At 52.1% G+C, this 16121-nt stretch overlaps 1 protein-coding gene across 2 annotated transcripts in view; it reads right to left on the reverse strand.

Annotated features, from left to right (window-relative positions):
* Window positions 1-858: 858 nt before the first annotated feature.
* The window catches only part of LOC121459434 (serine protease HTRA3), a 28933-nt gene continuing 13670 nt past the window's right edge, over window positions 859-16121 (reverse strand). Inside the window, exons 4-9 of one of the 2 annotated variants that reach the window (XM_041669197.1) lie at window positions 15074-15268; window positions 14507-14539; window positions 12972-13086; window positions 4227-4275; window positions 2822-2917; window positions 859-1905 (exon numbers count right to left, since the gene is read on the reverse strand). In XM_041669197.1, the coding sequence (XP_041525131.1) occupies window positions 1740-1905; window positions 2822-2917; window positions 4227-4275; window positions 12972-13086; window positions 14507-14539; window positions 15074-15268 (654 nt within the window). In that variant the 3' untranslated portion in view covers window positions 859-1739. Of the gene's footprint in view, window positions 1906-2821; window positions 2918-4226; window positions 4276-10894; window positions 11591-12971; window positions 13087-14506; window positions 14540-15073; window positions 15269-16121 lie in introns of those variants that run through there. The other variant, XM_041669198.1, reaches the window with a different exon arrangement.

Here is a 16121-nt window from a genome sequence, read left to right on the forward strand (position 1 = left end):
GTCAAGAGAGTTGCAAGTGGGTTAGCAGGCATACTCCTTACAAAGTTGCTTTTTTGCCCCTTTCTAGTCCTTTCTGCCTGAGCACTGAAGTATACACCTATCTTCCCTTCTAGTTAGGTATACAGCACACAGCCAGCCATTCTCCACAGCTACCAAAAGTTAGGGCCTCTGTCTCCAGGGGGTCCCAGTACAGACGCTGAAGCTGGTCTGGTTGTTTGATGCTGGGGAACAGGAGCCCTAGAGTAGATCACTCAAAACGCCTGCAGTTTATGCTAGGGAAGCAGCCTGGGTCATCCAGCTGTGCAGATCCTGCCCCTGTGTATGGGTTGAGCTAGAAGGTTCCAGATCCTTTTGAACTCTATGGTCCAGAACAGCGTGGTTGTGGGTCTCCAACCCCAAAGCCTCACACCAAAGAGAATTTCCTCTTGGAAAATTCACACTGAGTCTTGCTTCCAATCACTGTGGGCTGTGGGTAGTGGTTGTGAACAGAAAGAAGAAAGGACGGGCAGAGACAGAGCTCAGCCACATGGCCAAGTATGCAGGGAGGGACTCGGGTACCAGCCCTTCTAGTTTCTATTGTTTCCCATGGCAACAGAAGTTGGGTAGTGTCAGGGTGGGAAATGTAAAACCTCAAAACTGGATGTGAAGGAACTGTCCCCAGAGGCCTGACTTAAGGTTGCCCATAGCAGCCGGCAGCCCTGGCATCTGGTGTGTTCCATGCCACCCAACAGTTGTGACACTGAATAAACCTGGAAAGGCCGCTTACATGTCTTAGATTGTCACCAGTGATGTACTCGGTGTGGAACTCCAGAAAGACCCCGGTCGGCGGGATGCAAACAGCTCTCTGGCTGACAGCTCTGTGCTTGTAAACTTTAATTTCGTACAGTAGAGAAACATACAGTACAAGCAACATGGGGAATGGGGGTAATTTTACAGCAAAGCTCACAGACACACTTGAAACACTAGGGAGAACAAAGATGCCCTCAGGAACCTGCTGGCTGCTGGGTGGCAGTCTTCAGGGATGGCCCGTGCACCCAGAACTGCGTGTAGAGGTGAAGTGGCTCAGTCCTTGCACCTCAGGCAGGTGCCAGCTCCCTCTTTGGCCACCACACGGTCACCTTGGGAGAATGAGCTCTCAGAATTGGAGACTGTGGTCATGACACTCTGCTTCCTGCCTGCCTGGGCCAGCACAGGGCTCAGCTCAGCAGTGGGGAACATTTACCTGCTGCAGGTCAGGACGCTGACTTCTCCAGGGGACAGCTGCAGGGCCTGACCTCCAGGGATGCCAGGTGGCAGGGCAAGCAGCCCCTGTCTTACCATGAGGGGGTGCTGAGGCAGAGGGAACCAGATGGGGTCAGAAGAGTCCTTGTGAGGGGAGAGGTCTAGGCACTGGGACATAGGGGAGAGGAGGTGGAGTGGGAGCTGGGCAGGCCTTCCTGAGGGTACAGGCAGGAAGCTGGGGCAAGGACAGACTTTCAGGGAAGTTTCTGGGAGTTTCTAAATCCAGAGAACCCAGAAGGTGACATCTGGAGCTTTTGGTCCAGGGGACACTGTGCTTCCTCTATTGGAACTGGAATTCAGGGTCAAGGCTGAGATCCAGACCCCTGGTTAGGCCCCGATGCAGAGAGGAGCCTGCTGGCCCTGCTGAGGATCACAGCAGCTGTTCGTCCTGATCTCATGAAGGTAGTGAGTGACTCCGCCTTCTGTAGGCTTTGGCGCAGCACTGGAGGCAGGTAGCCTCACATCACCACCTCAGGCGTGATGCTGAAGAGGAGGTCATCATTCCCCCGCCGCACCTCCAACAGGAGTGGGGACTCATTCAGGACAGCCTCCTGCAGCTCACTGGAGTCCGCCAAGGGGCGTCCATTAACTTTGACGATGATGTCGCCGTCTTCAATGCCGCCTCTGCCAACCAGGAGAAAGACCCTCAGCGTGCACATACTTTCAGGGCTCAGGTAGGGCTCACCTGGGCTCAGCAGCAGCAGTTTAACAAAATAATTTTGAGACAGAGCACCAATGGAAAGCCAGTGGTATGTGGTAGCCAGTGATGTCCAAACTGCAGAAGGAGGAGCAGGCCCACCTCCCCACAGCAATCTGTATGTCAGTGGGGACCCTCTAGATCCCAGAGCCATAGTTCAAGACCACTGATAGGACCTACCCATCACAGCATGGATGAGACAGAGGCCAGGAAGCCAGGGAATGACCACATGGGGCACATGGCCTCAGCTCATGAGGCTCCAATACTTAACATTGCTTTGTTTGGTTGGATTTCGGTTTTTTTTGAGACAGGGTCCCATTTGGCTTAGGCTGGATCTCTATCTAGCTAAGGCTTGCTTTGAACTCCCAATCCTTCTGATTCTATCTATCTCCCAAATGCTGAGGGCACAGGCTTGTGCCACCATACCAGGTCTGTGTCTAACATTTCTGTAGTTCTTAAAAAACAAAGGTTTCATCTCATTTGGCTGTGACAAAGTCTCTGGGATGGGGAGTTAACAGAATCAGGTCCTTTCTACAGATGAGAAAACTGAGGCCAAAGCACTTTCTGGAGAGAGGGAGGATTGGAGACAGCTTTTGGCCCAAGCAGGGACTCTTTAGCCTCTGCTTCGCAAAGGAAAGATCCCTCTGCTCCAAGGACAGGCGTGGCCAATGCTCTCAGGGACAGTTCATCCCTCCCGTGGCTCTGAGGAGAGGCCAGACTCCACAGCTCCTTGCCAGGAGGCTTGTGGGTCACATAAGGTCAGTGAGAAGGCCCAGCCCAGGCCCCAGCACATCCCCCCCTTGTGTCTGAGTGTCATAGCCCTCCCTCTGCTGGCGGGCATACCTCTGAGAAGGTGAGTTGGGCACGACCTCTTGCACGTATATTCCGCTGCTAACCGCTGGAAAGTCTGGGTTGGCGGCCTTCAGCTCCTCCACCAGACTGGAAAGGCAGTTCTGTGTCAGCCCCTGCCTCCAGCCCAACTCCCTGGCATGTGGCTCTCCCTTTCCACCACCACCCATGCCAGACAAACAGCCTCCTGTGTGCTCTTGGGGCACCCTGAGCCCACAAGATAGGGCTGCTCAGTGGTCACAACTGGCTGTGGGTGTGGAGAGGGGATAGCTAGATGGAAGAACAGGTTAGAAAGGGTGGCAGAGGAAGGACAGATGGGTGGGTGGAAGGACAGGAGGCACTGGGTGGGAAGGTGGAGAATGCTTCGGTCAGGGAGTGGACAGAGAAGACTGGACAGATGGTAAGTGGACGGGTGGCTGGGGAGGCACGCAATATAAAGATGAGTTGGTATACTGGTCTCAACTGCAGTTTGCTGAAGATTTGTTCCCTAGATTGACAGCTACTGAAGCAGGAAGCAAGGGGTGGTTGGTGGGTATCCACAGAGCTTCACAGTGTAGAGAAGCCTTCACATCCCTGGGCTGGACTTTCCTCCTCCCTCCTCCCCAACCCCCTTTATCACCTGTATTTCCAGGCAGTTGCCCTGTTCTGAACTTCTGCCAGGGCCAGAGCCAAGAGATGGGTGGGAACACAGCGATCTCCTTGGAACTCACAGTCAAGGTGGCAGGCAGGGTGGGGAGGACACCTGACATGTCATTCCAACACTGCGGGATGGCATGGTGCCATAGGAAGGTGCTGAGTGCAAACAGAGGAGGCTTTCCTACATAAGTGGCCTGTGGAGACCGAGAAGTGTCCACTAGGAGCTCAGAACATGACCATGTTTGGAAACAAGGTCTTTGCCATTTTGGTTGGTCAGCGACCTCGAGATGATGTCATGGACCTGGGCAGCTCTCATATCCAGTGACTGGCAGTTTTGGGGCTCAGACACAGGGTGAAGGAAGCCACATGGAGACAGGCAGGGATGAGGGTTCAGCCTGCTGAGGAGCGCTCACAGCCAGAAGGAGTCGAGACACACAGGCAGGATGCACCCCGGAACCTCGGTGAGGCCTGTGGGCCCCCAATTTCAGTCTCTCGCCTCCAGAACCCTCAAGTAATTTATTTTGGTTGTTTTAAGCCATCTGGTTTGAATTACTTATCATGGGGCCCCCTAGGAAGCAAATTCTGGAGGCTTCCTGGAGGAAGGGGCATCTAAGGAGAGTTGTGAAGGAACAGAAGGAATCCATCAGGCAATGGTGGTGGGTCTGACCCCTCTAGCACCTGCCAGCAGCTGGGCATAGTGGACAGTATGTGGAAGCAGTTCGTGGAAAGACAGGACAGAGGAGTCATCACCCATGGCACTCACCTTGACGTGATGGTCCGCATCCGGATGCCAATGAAGCGCTTCTTCCAGTCTGGAAATGGAGCACAGGAGGTTCCGTTAGGCTACATGGTCACTGCCCTTGAGAAAGGAATCTACGGGAGACTCAGTAGGGTGGGGAACCAGGGGCCTGGGGCTGCCCTGCCCTGACTGCTCTCTGGCTCTAATCTGCTCCTGGCAGGTGGCTTTAGTCCCTCTCTCCCTTCATTTAGCCCTGCACCTTTGTCGTCCCCCCCCCCCCCAGCTAACTCCTTCCTCACTCCAGCTTCTCCAGGTTCCCCACTGCTGAGGCCCCACTGGCCTTGTTGGGGCCTAAACTTGTACCTCTCTGCCCCCTATGTAAACGCAGCATCACCTGGCGATGCCCAAAGAACGCTGGTCACAGTGAGGTGCCCTTTTCAAGAGCCTCCCCAAACCCTCTCCTCCCTCACCTTCCCCACCGCCACCCCTGGCTGCTCTAGTGGTGAAACTACGGGAAAGGTTCCGAACCCAAAGCAATGTTGACACCTTTCAGATTTTCATTTGCTAAAATTCTCTGAACACAGTGGAATTAAACCAGAAATCAACAGTAGGAAGAGCCTGTGAAACCCAAATGCTTAGGAAGTAAGTGACTGAGAACACAAGGAGAAAGAGAACAGTTTCAACCACATCAGTGAAACAATCCCTAAGCAAAACTTTCAGGGCACAGAGGCTGATCTTAGAAGCAAAAGCACAACAGAACACCCAGATCAGAGAAAAGGACTCAGGCGGGAGAGATGGCTCAGCAGGTAAGGTTCTTGTGGTACACGCTGGGTGATTTGGGCTTGACCTCCAGAGCCCACATAAAGATGGAAGGAGAGTTCTGACCCCACAAAGCTGTCCTCTACCCCTTTACGTGCATGCCAGGGCATACATGGCTCCCTTAGAAACAATAAAATTTTTAAAGAGATGTATTTACTTTTGTTTTATGCACATAAGTATTTTATCTGTATTATGTGCATCACATACATGCAGTGCCCACGTTGGCCAGAAGAGGGTATAAGGTCCCCTGGAAATGGAGTGACAGTGGCCATGTGGGTCCTGGGAACTGAACCCAGATCCTCTGCAAGATCAGTAACTAACTGCTGTACCATGTCTCCAGTCCCAATAATTTGTTTTTTTTTTTAATTTAAAGAGAAAAGTCTCAAACCACTGGTTTCAGATTCCCTTTAAAAACAAGAAAAAGAAAGTGGCTGGTGAAACTCAAAGGAAGGAAAAAGACAGGAACCAATGAGCCACAAAACAGCCCAGCAGAGACGTTGGTGAACCAAACTCCAACCCTCTGAAATCAATAAAGTGGACAAATCGTTACCCAGTGTGACGGTGAGAAAAAGACAGATAGTTACCAACATCAAGAGTTAGAGAGAAGGTGTGGCTGCAGACCCTCAGACCCCACAGGGCTGCAAGGGGAGCTTTCCACTGCTGTGTCCGTGCATTCCACCGCTCAGGGTCTGGAAAGCCCCACTTACGTTCATTCAAGAAGAAATGAATGGCCGGAGGCCCTCCATCTAGTAATAAAGTTGATACATACTTAAAAGTATTCCCACAAAGAGCTCAGACCTAGATGATGTTGCTGCTGAAGCTGGTGGTTTAAGGAAGAAACAGACCAGGTTCTACAGATACATCCAGAGGACCTCAAAGTGATGCTGTTGTCCCCTGATCAATCCCAGACACTCTTGTCCCAAGTCAACCTCTTGTCTTGGTAGAAGCAAAACTGCTTCAAATGCTTACAGCAATCAGATCCAACACACCAAATATACAATACATCACAACAGAAAGATTTAGTTCTGGAATGTACAGGATGGTTTAACATTAAAAGATCAGCCTTCACTCAGGAGGCAGAGGCAGGAGGAGCTCCTTAGTTTGAGGCCAGCCTGGTCTACAGAGTGAGTTCCAGAGCAGCTAGGGCTGTTACACAGAGAAACCGTGTCTCAAAAAAACTAAGGAAAAAAAAAGAGCAGCCTGACTTAGTGGCACAGGTCTGTCGCCCCCGTTACTCCACAGGCTAAGCCAGGAGAGTGGCAAGTTCAAGACCTACCCGAGGTTCAAAGTGAGTTTAAAGCCAGCCTGGGCCATGAGATGAAACTCTGACTCAAAATGCAAAGTTAGATGAGGGCTGGGAACATGACTCATTGGGGAGCACTTGCCTACCCTGTATTTGACCAGGATTCAGTTCCCAATGCTTAAAAAAATAAAAAAGTAAGAATCAGCTAATTCTAGTTATATTATGGACTTAAAAGGGAAAAAAAACATACTATGAGTTAAACAGACACACAAAAAGCACTGAGCAAATCCTTACATTGTGTACCCATGAGAAGCCAGAACAGAAGGGAAACTTTTCAACTTGATTAATAATAATAATAACTTTAGCCAGCAGTAAGCCTACTGGCATAAGACTGAATGTCTCTTCCTGCAGGGACTGGACAAGGAAGGCCATTCCCCAAAACTTTATTCAATATTTTGGTCGATTTGGAGAATGAGGGTGGGCCATTCAGCTGGAAAATGGAAAAAACTGTCTCTATTCATAGACCACACAATCCTCTACAATAGAAGACCCAGTGACATCTACCAAGAAGCTACTAGAACCCATGAGTTATCAAGTATTCAACATACCAAAGTCACATTTGCTTGTAGATTCTGGTAGCAGACCATCAGAAATTGGCCAGTATACTGTATACTCTGTATAACACGCTGAGAAAAGCCCGATGCTGTGGTCCCGGATCTGAGGTTGCAACACTGTTAAAACCCCAATTCCCCCCAAAGTCTTTGACAGACACATTGAAGCACTAATTGAAACACCATCTGGCTTTTGATTTCCTTCCATACAAACCAGCAAGCTGATTCTCAACCGTATCTGGAACAAGGTAGCTTGGAGAGCAGAGATGATGAGGAAGAGCAGAGGGCTCAGACCCCCTGACCTCAGGACTTTCTGAAAGAGCCATAGGCGCTCAGACCCCCTGATCTCAGGACTTCCTGGAAGAGCCACTGGCGCTAAGCCATGCAGCACTAGGACAAGGATGAACAGCTTAATTTGTGGTAAATATGGAAAACCATTTGTGTGGACAAAGCAAAGTCCTTGTAGCAAATGATGCTAGAACAATCCATTGTCCAGAGCAAATGATGAATGAGCAGCAACAATGCCCTGGGGAACTGGGCTGAAGGGTTCTGGATCCTACCTGAACCACAGACACACTCCACTGCAGTTCTGAGGCCTGTGGGAGGGTCCATGGTGTGGCAGGAGCAGTACTATAGTGAACTAGGGCTCTGCCGGCTGGTGATGCTGAGTAATGGGGTAGATCTACTCAGGAGGGAGGGGCTGGAGACTTGTGGATAGGTGGCAGAAGGACATAGGGCTCAGGAAGGATGGGGGAGTGCACTTCACTGAGAGATCAGCAGGTAGGGTTTAGGGATAGTGCCTCTGACACTCATTCAATGTCCTGTTAGCAATGTACATTCAGCTCAAGCAAGGAGAGGTTGGGGGGTGAGGTGGGGAGTGTGGGACTTCACTGTGGATGCCACCTAAATCCAGGAACCTGGATCAGGACAGGATGAAGCCCGATTCCCAAGCTTGGGTATCCAGGATGCCCCTCCTTTGACACCTCCACTTGGTCTGTAGCCTAAGGCCATGTTAAAAAAGCACAAGTTCAGCTTCCCGTGGGTGTAGGGAGTGGGGCCTCATCCCTTTCCTATAGGGGATGTCTTCTTGGCAAAGCAGCATCCTGGGGCCATCTTTGAGGCCAGTGACATCCTAGATAGGGAACAACTATTGTAGGTCACCTGGCAGTACCCCAGCCCCAACCACAAAGGCTGGGTATTTAGGCACACTGCTGAGCTGAGGTATGGAGGAGTAGTGGGGTTCTGTTGGCTCTCTAGGGCTAGTCCATTGTATCCGTCAGCTCTGCCCTCCTATCCCGATCTCTGTGGGGAAAACACCTCTCTCTGTAAGGCGCACATAGCACAGACGGAAAGAAACTAGTACAGGTGGGAATCTTCACTTTGCCCCCCAAGGATCCCCCACTTTAATGAGCAGCAGGGCATCAGCAACAGAATCCCGAGATAGGGAAGGGAAGAGGGTCCCTTAAAGGGCTGAGACAGTTGGGTACCTGAGAATGTTCTGGACCTAGACAGCAGTGGCTACAGAAAGTACCACTAAACCAAACTTGCCAAACCCCCCCCCCCCACACACACACACTTCCAAACAATGTCAAGGACAAATCTCCATCAAGGGCTTCTTATATTTGAGAGTGTCATTCTGAGGCAGGTTGGAGGAGTCCCTGGCCCCAAGGGTAAGCAGGGGACACAGGTGACTTTAAAATTCCCGTACAAGTTCCTTGAGAAAACCAGATTTTAGTGTTTCTGGGTTTGTTCTTTTTTTAAACAGGGTAAGCGTTTAGGAGCAGGCCATTAGGTCTCCAGAATGACAGCTGACGAGCCCTTCTGTCTCACAGCCTTGAACAGAGGCTATAAGCCAAGCAAAGCCTTCTTTGGCGGCCTGTATGGCTGTTGTGCACACTCCACAGTCCTTGGGGGTGGGGGTAGGGACTTCCAGCTGCAAGAACCTCTGCAACCACAGCTGCCTCTGGAGCCAGGAGGTCTCGCTTCAGTCAGGCCAGTTCCAGACAGTTCCGGGATGCCTCACTCCAGCCTTGAGGAGCCTTGGTGACCTCCACACAACCCCTCTCGTAGATGCTTCAGCCCTGGCAGCGGCAGTCTTCAACAAGTTCAAGGGTGGGGTGGGGTGGGATGGGGCAGCACCTCCCGGTGACTTTGCGAGCTGTCAATCACAAATTGCTTGTGATTGGCAGAAAGGCAGCTGTGTTCTTGAGAGGCTTGTGATTGGTGGACAGAAAGGTGTACTGTGATTGGTAGGATCCTACCATGCTCTTTCTTGCTATATAAGGGCACATCCCTCAGCCCCTATAAAGGCTTCTAACTGACTGGTCTTTTGCCTACTTCTTATCTTTATCACAGATAGAGTGGGCTGAATTGTCTGCACAAAAAGCAGGACCCCCCGCCCCCAAGTTCCCAGTCCAGTTGGCAACAGCAAAGAGAAAACAAGGAGTGTTCCAGAAAGCCCTGAGCTACAGACCCTGACACCAAAGCTCAGAGCGGTAGCCTCAAAGGGAGCTGAGAGCCCCAGAGGGCCATTGAGAGCTATAGACCCTGACACCCAAAGCTCAGAGCAGTAGCTCCAAAGGGAGCTGAGAACCCCAGAGAACCCTGAGAGCTATGGACCCTGATCCCCGAAGCTCAGAGTGGTAGCTCCAAAGGGAGCTGAGAGCCCCAGAGGGCCATTGAGAGCTATAGACCCTGACACCCAAAGCTCTAAAGAGTTCCAGAGATCAACAGAGGGGAGACTCTGAAAGAAAATGACCAAGAACAATACTACAGTCCGAAAAACCATGAAGAGCCCAAAGAGGGTGCAAAGACGTGGAGAACGGCGAGAAGTGCTGAGGCGCAGAGGGTCCCCACACCCAGCGCCCTGGAGTTGTAATTCTGGGAACTTTAGAAGCCCAGTCTGTGAGCCCCCGTGTCAGGAATATCAGCACTAAGGAAGCTGCCCTTTGTCTGTCTGTGATCTCTCTCAGGTCAGGGCACAGGAACCCAGCCAAATGTCATGACCGCTCCCCGGCATTTGGTTCCCTCCCCACTCAGCAATAAGCCCCTCCCTGGCTCCTTTTGGTAAACCTCTTGCCTTTCAGTAAACCCATGTCTCAACCTTCAAACAAAGCCTGACTCAACCGTGAGAAGGTGACTCTGCCCTGATGTCTTCTTGCCTCCTCTCAGCCACTGACGCCCACCCAACAGCCAACATGTCTTACTTACCATGACTCCTTCCCCAAGGCCCCGCAACACTGAGCCTATGTAGGTTCCCTGCTCTGAAAGTCTCCTTAGTACCACCCCCCACACTGGCCTCCTGAAACGTTGGGGTATCCTGCACTGCCCACAGTACCTATCCTGCTGGGATAGGTACATCCCCATCTCCTGAGCTCCTCTGCTCCCCATATTTCCTGCCCAGGCCCATCATTTAGATGTTATATCATCCCAACCATTTTTCCAGGTTTCCCTGCCCGCTAGAGGAATAGCTCAGAAGGCTGAATGCACACTTAGGAGTAGGCAGGGCAGCTCAGCCAGTCATATGCCTATTGTGATTGCCCAGTCTTGGGAAGGAGCTGAGCATAGGTCAGACCTCTGGGTCCAAGGCTAGCCCATTCTCAGTTGTCAAGTTTCCCAGGGCTGTCCCCGGAAGGATGCAGAGAGGCACAGCAGCTCTGCCACTGACTCAGGGCCCAGCCCAAGCTCCTATCCAGCCCCTGCTGCTGTGGCAGGTCCCATGTACTCCCTAGGTCCAGCCACCTCCTCATCTGGGACTCCACCAAGCATGGAAGTTCCTCAAAGGGAATCTGTTGGCCTGAGGAGGTAGGGGTGTGCCTGCCTTTCCCGTTACCCTGAAGCTTCTGATTCACAGCCAAGGGGACAGCTCCCCTGAACAGTACTGCACTGGTCACTCAGGAATCCGCCCCCCTCCTCAGGCTCCCCAGGCTCCTGCACTAACCCTTGGATGAGAAAAGAGATGCCTCTCTGATTTAATAAAAGGAAGGTGTTAAAGAACTTAGATTGGCTAGGTTTGGGTCATCCAATGTTTTTATTTAAAAAAGAAAAGCATAAATAAGCACAAATTTCAGAAGGACTTTAAGCCAACAGACTCTACTTAGCTAAGCCCCACCAGACCGTTCGGTGGTAGGATCTGTCCTTACGTGATAACACAGCTCTAGGGATGGGGTAAGCATGTCCCCAGAACCAAGGGTAAGTGACTAGGACACATGACTAGGACAGTTGCTGTCCAACAGAGAAGCAGATCTGGCCCCAGTGAGTTCTTATCTGAGAGTGGAAGTGGGGACAAGGGGACAGAAGGCCACAGGGCCATGTCCAACACCGAAGTCACCCACAGGCTGGTCTGTGTGGATGGAGCTCTGATCCCATACACAGGATAAACGGGAAAGCCCTGGTCACTAGAGAAAGGGCCAAGGCAACCAATGGAGCAAAGATGGAACCCTGGGCTAATTCTGAGCTTCCTACAAGTCGAGAGAAAAGGTGGCTAGTTCCCACTGGTCACCAGAAGGTGCCTCGGATTCTTGGGAGGGACAGGCTCTGCATGCTCCTGACATCTTCACACAGGGCCACTTGGAACAGAACGAGGCTCCTCAATTGCAGTTCTTCATGGGACCAGTCTCGCTGTACTGGGGTCTGTGTGTGTGGCTGGCAGGGCCGCAAAGGAAGGAGCAAGCAGGAGGCAGGCCCCTGCTCTTAGTGTAGTGCCGGTGAGAGGGCTAGGAAGAGACAGGGAGGCAGTGTGAGAGGGTGTGGGCGGCACAGCCGGCTCAGACCTGGGTATCAGCCAGGAGGTGGATGTGGGAGACACAGCAACTGGCAGCTCATTGGACTGAAAATGATGAGGGCCACCAGGAGCCTAAGATCAGAAGCGGGCCCCTTTCTGAACCGTGGCCATGATCACCAACTAAAAAGTTGGAGAACTAGCTTTCCTTGACAAGTCCTCTCCCTAAAGGGATGCAGATGGCCACCCATAAGGGTGAGAGGGATGGGAAATTCCTGTTTATACTGGGATGAGGGGATAGGGGCTGGCAGATGGTAACTCCCATGGATTAGGTTCTTGGACTTTGCTCCTTTGGAACAGAGGATGCTCTACTAGGCCAACTGAACAGCTGATAAGGGTACTTAGGGATGGGTAGGTGAATGCGTGGAAACATGAATAGATAGGAGGAAAGAGGACAGGTGGATGAACCCACAGATGGGTGGATTGATGGATGCATGAATGGATGGGTGGGTGTGTGAGAGAGTGGATAAATGGCTGTGTGTGTGTACAAGCAGATGAGTATGGAGATGGAAGGATGAGAGGATGAATGGTCAGATTAACGGATGGGCATATATGTAGGCAGATGGGGGAACAGAGTGTGAGCATGTGGATAGATGGAAGGATGGACAAATGGATGCAATGGTATAGAGATGAATGGACAGACTGGTGGATGGGTGAATGAGTGAATGGGAGGGTAGGTGGATAGACGGATGAATGGATGGATGGACGAATGAATGAGTAGATGTATGAACCGATGGATGGATTGATGGGAAGATGAATGGGCAGGTGAATAAATGTACAGATTAGTGGGTAGAGTGGTAGATAGGTGGATGGATGGATGGACTGGTGGGGGAATAGCTAAGTGGGTAGGTGAGTAGTAAATAGTAAATGGATGAAGGGAAGGAACAGTAAATAGAAAAGATGGGTGGATTGGCATACAGATGAATGGGTAGGTTGGGGAATGAGTAAACAGATGAATGCATAGGAGGGTTGGATGTGGGTAGATGAGTGGGGGATGAATGGATGGGTGGACGTGCAGGAAGCAGGAAGGAAACACAATTTTCTGCCAACTAAGAAGAGCCCTGGGAGTCCAAGCTCGGATGGTGGGATCTGGGAAGAAACTGTCTGAAGGAGGAGATGAATGTGGCCCTGAGCTGGAAGGCAAGGAGGAAGACCCTGAGAGAGTCCTGGGTCTGCTGGCTTGGGAGGGTAAAGGGCCCAGTCTAGGAGTAAACATGGCTTCCACAGCCCCTGCAGGTGGTCCCTGGCTAAGCTGGGTGGGGCTGGGCTGTGTCCTGAGGGCCCCGCCTTACCTGCCCCTCCAGTGAGCTCTTTACCTTTTACGTGCTTGTTTTGAAACTCGGAGAGGAAGCGTGTGATGCGATCTGAGGGGATGGCAAAGGAGATGCCAGCTGCGACCTTGAGCGTGTTGATGCCGATGACCTCACCGTCCTAAACAGGGTGGGCAGAATGTGGGGGTTACTTGGAGGCATTCAAGCAAGTCACCAGCTGCTGCTGAGCTGAGAGAGCACTCTTTCCAGGAGCAGAGCTGGCTGCCAGTGACCCACCGAGATGGCCCAAGCAGCCCCCAGCAACCCTGGAAAGATGGCTCTCTAGGTCACATTGGGGTCAGTGACACCTCACCTAATCTGTGTAACCTCCAAATCCTGGGGACTTCTACTTTGGAAGAAGTTACTGGGTTGAGCTTGCCTTACTAGCCCCAGCCCTCTGCCCTAGAAGGCAGTATCCACTGCACTCAGGACATCATCTAATCCCATCAGAGACGTGGGCCCCTTCTGTCCCTTCCTCATGAAAGCAGAGACCAATGAGCGGGGCCAGGGCAGCAGCCTGTAATCTTTTTTGAGCTTGGTCCCCACCCTGTCCAGATTCATAGGACCAATGCCAAGAGAGCAGGAGCTGGCCCAGTCAATGCAACCCACTCCTGGGCAGGACCCCTCCTAAAAGCTGCCTGGCCATTGGAGGGCTGCTGGATGCTCTTCCTAGACAACCCAACCAGGGCACTACCAGCTGGTCAGAGAAGCTCTTTGGGGCCTAGGGCAGAAACTAAAGAATCTAGCCCAGGCCCTACTGCATGAACCTCTCCCCTTAGCAGTTTGCCTGGAAAATTCTGAGTGTGGAGGAGACAGCCACCTATACAAGCGGCCTAAGTGTCAGCTAGACACAGTCCCAGCCCACAGGCTGCCCCACTGCTGTCTTCTCCCACCCTGACAGTGCCCTGTGACCTTTGCCTTATCCTTGGCATTCTCCCCCATTCTTTCGTCTCCATACCCTCACTAAATGCTCCCATCTCCAGGAATTCCTCCCTGGCCTGTGTCAGGGGTGAGGCCTGTATCCCTTCAGAGCCGCCTCAGGTACCCCCATAGTGCGTTTTCCCATCAAGTCTGGACACTACCCACTGTATGGATAGGTTTCCTGGAGGCAGGCTACACTGAGTCTCAGAGTCTGGGATCCAAGCTGAGCCCACCGCCCTGTTCTGGGAAAATCTCAGCCAGGGTGAAGCAGAGCCTGACTCCGGAAGGAGTGAGGGTAACATAGCTCATGAGGGTGGTCTCTCCTCCCACCTTAAATTATAACTGAGGACAGCAGAGTCCCGGGCAATATCAGCCTGATCTGAGCCCCCATTGCCCATTGTCACCATGGAGCACATGGTCCCAGCCTGGCAGCTGTTTTCAGTTGTCCCCGAGGGTTCCAGGCAGCATAGGCCTGGTGCTCAGGTCTTCCTGGGCCTGCAACCCAGCTGCACTACTGACCTCTGGACATGCAGTCCCTAGGGCTGCATCCACCTCCAGCCTGTGCCTCTGGGTGATCAAAGCCTCAGAAAACCAGATGCTCCACTTTAGTGGACACTTACCAGGTTTACCAGGGGTCCTCCAGAGTTCCCATACTGCAAAGGGGGAAACACTGTGTTAGCTGTGCCACAAACCCCCTTATGGTGCCCAAGCTCCTTCCCCACCACTGACTCTAGTCAATGACAAGACAATGCTCAATCCCCACAGACATCAGCAGGTAGCTACTTCACTGACCCTCTGGGTCTTTGCACAAACTGTGCACTTACGTATCTCCACAACTCACCAGAGGTTGCTAGGCACCTGCAGAACAGGCAGTGTCTGAGGTTTGGTAGTCTCTACAGACATGAATGGTTCCATCAACCAGTCATGGAACACACAGAGGGGGTACATACCAAGGCACCCAGCCTTGGGGCTGTGTGCCATTCTAAGCCTAGTAAAGTGCCAAGCTGTGTGTGGCAGACTAAGACCTTCTAGGGGTATGACTGGGCCACCCCATCTCTGGGAGGCAGTCACTGGGTGAAACCTCTGCATGAGATGATGAAAGGTCTTCCTAGATAGTGTGCTGCATGATGGGACAGGGAACAAGCTAGGTAGAGGTCACTGAGGTCAGCCTTGCCCACAGGACTCACATTGATGATGGCATCTGTCTGGATATAGTCCATGTCTGAGTCCCGAAGGCCCAGCTCCTTGCCATCCCGCTGGGCAGTGCTGACAATTCCCGTTGTCACGGTGTTCTGCAGGGCAAAGGGGCTGCCAATGGCCACCACAAACTCGCCAGGCCGCAGGTCTGCTGAGTGACCCAGAAGCAACACAGGGAGCTTTTTCTGGAAGGAGAAGAGGGGTGTGAGAGAGGACAGTGGCTCAGACCACAGAGAGGGATCCTGACAGGCTGCTCTTTGGAGAGGACGGAGGCAATTCACAGCCCCAAGACCAAGCTGAGACAAGTCGCCAATGTGAACTAAAGCCAGGCCAGCAGCTGGCTGACACTGAGGCTGGAGTTCACAGAACCAAGGCTTATCTTAGGAGGCCATAAATGTCTGTCATGGGGGAGCACACACATAGAGAGCTCAGGCCGAGGCCTGGCCTCTGACATCCTTGAGTCCAGCAGTTTGTTAGGGTTTTGCTTGTCAGGTCTTTCTATGCATCCCTGTCTGACCTAGATCTCACTCTGTAGACCAGGCTGGCCTCAAACTCACAGAGATCAACCTGCCTCTGTCTCCCAAGTGCTGTGATTAAAGGCGTGAGCTACTGCCCAGCTAAGCCTGAGATTTAGTGGTGACAGTTTGCTCTGCAGGTCAGCTGAAAGCTACAGATACCCAAGGCTTGGTGTGCTGCACCCAACAGAGGTGCCCTAAGGAGGGGCATATAGCTTTCCAGAACCCTACCAAGGCTCTGGAAAACCTAGTTTGAAATCTTTGATATCCTAATATAGACACACAGGGAAACTGAGGCCAGGGAAGGTAACACTCTACTCTGACACACTAGGTAACGGAACACTGTTTTGCACGGGGCTAGCCGAATCTATCCATCTATGAACTCAGCTATCCAACTCTAAGGCTGCTGCGGTCTGAGAAGGTAGATGCGTGTGCATATGTTTTGGGGAACTGCAGGACACAGGTTGAGCTTCAGAGGCTCCAAGGGGGGGCTGGTGCCGAGGCACCCACACCATGCTTGTGC

This window comes from Microtus oregoni, unplaced genomic scaffold (genome assembly GCF_018167655.1).
Source record: "Microtus oregoni isolate MIOR12 unplaced genomic scaffold, Mior012 000019F_ref0000042, whole genome shotgun sequence".
Taxonomy (NCBI): domain Eukaryota; kingdom Metazoa; phylum Chordata; class Mammalia; order Rodentia; family Cricetidae; genus Microtus; species Microtus oregoni.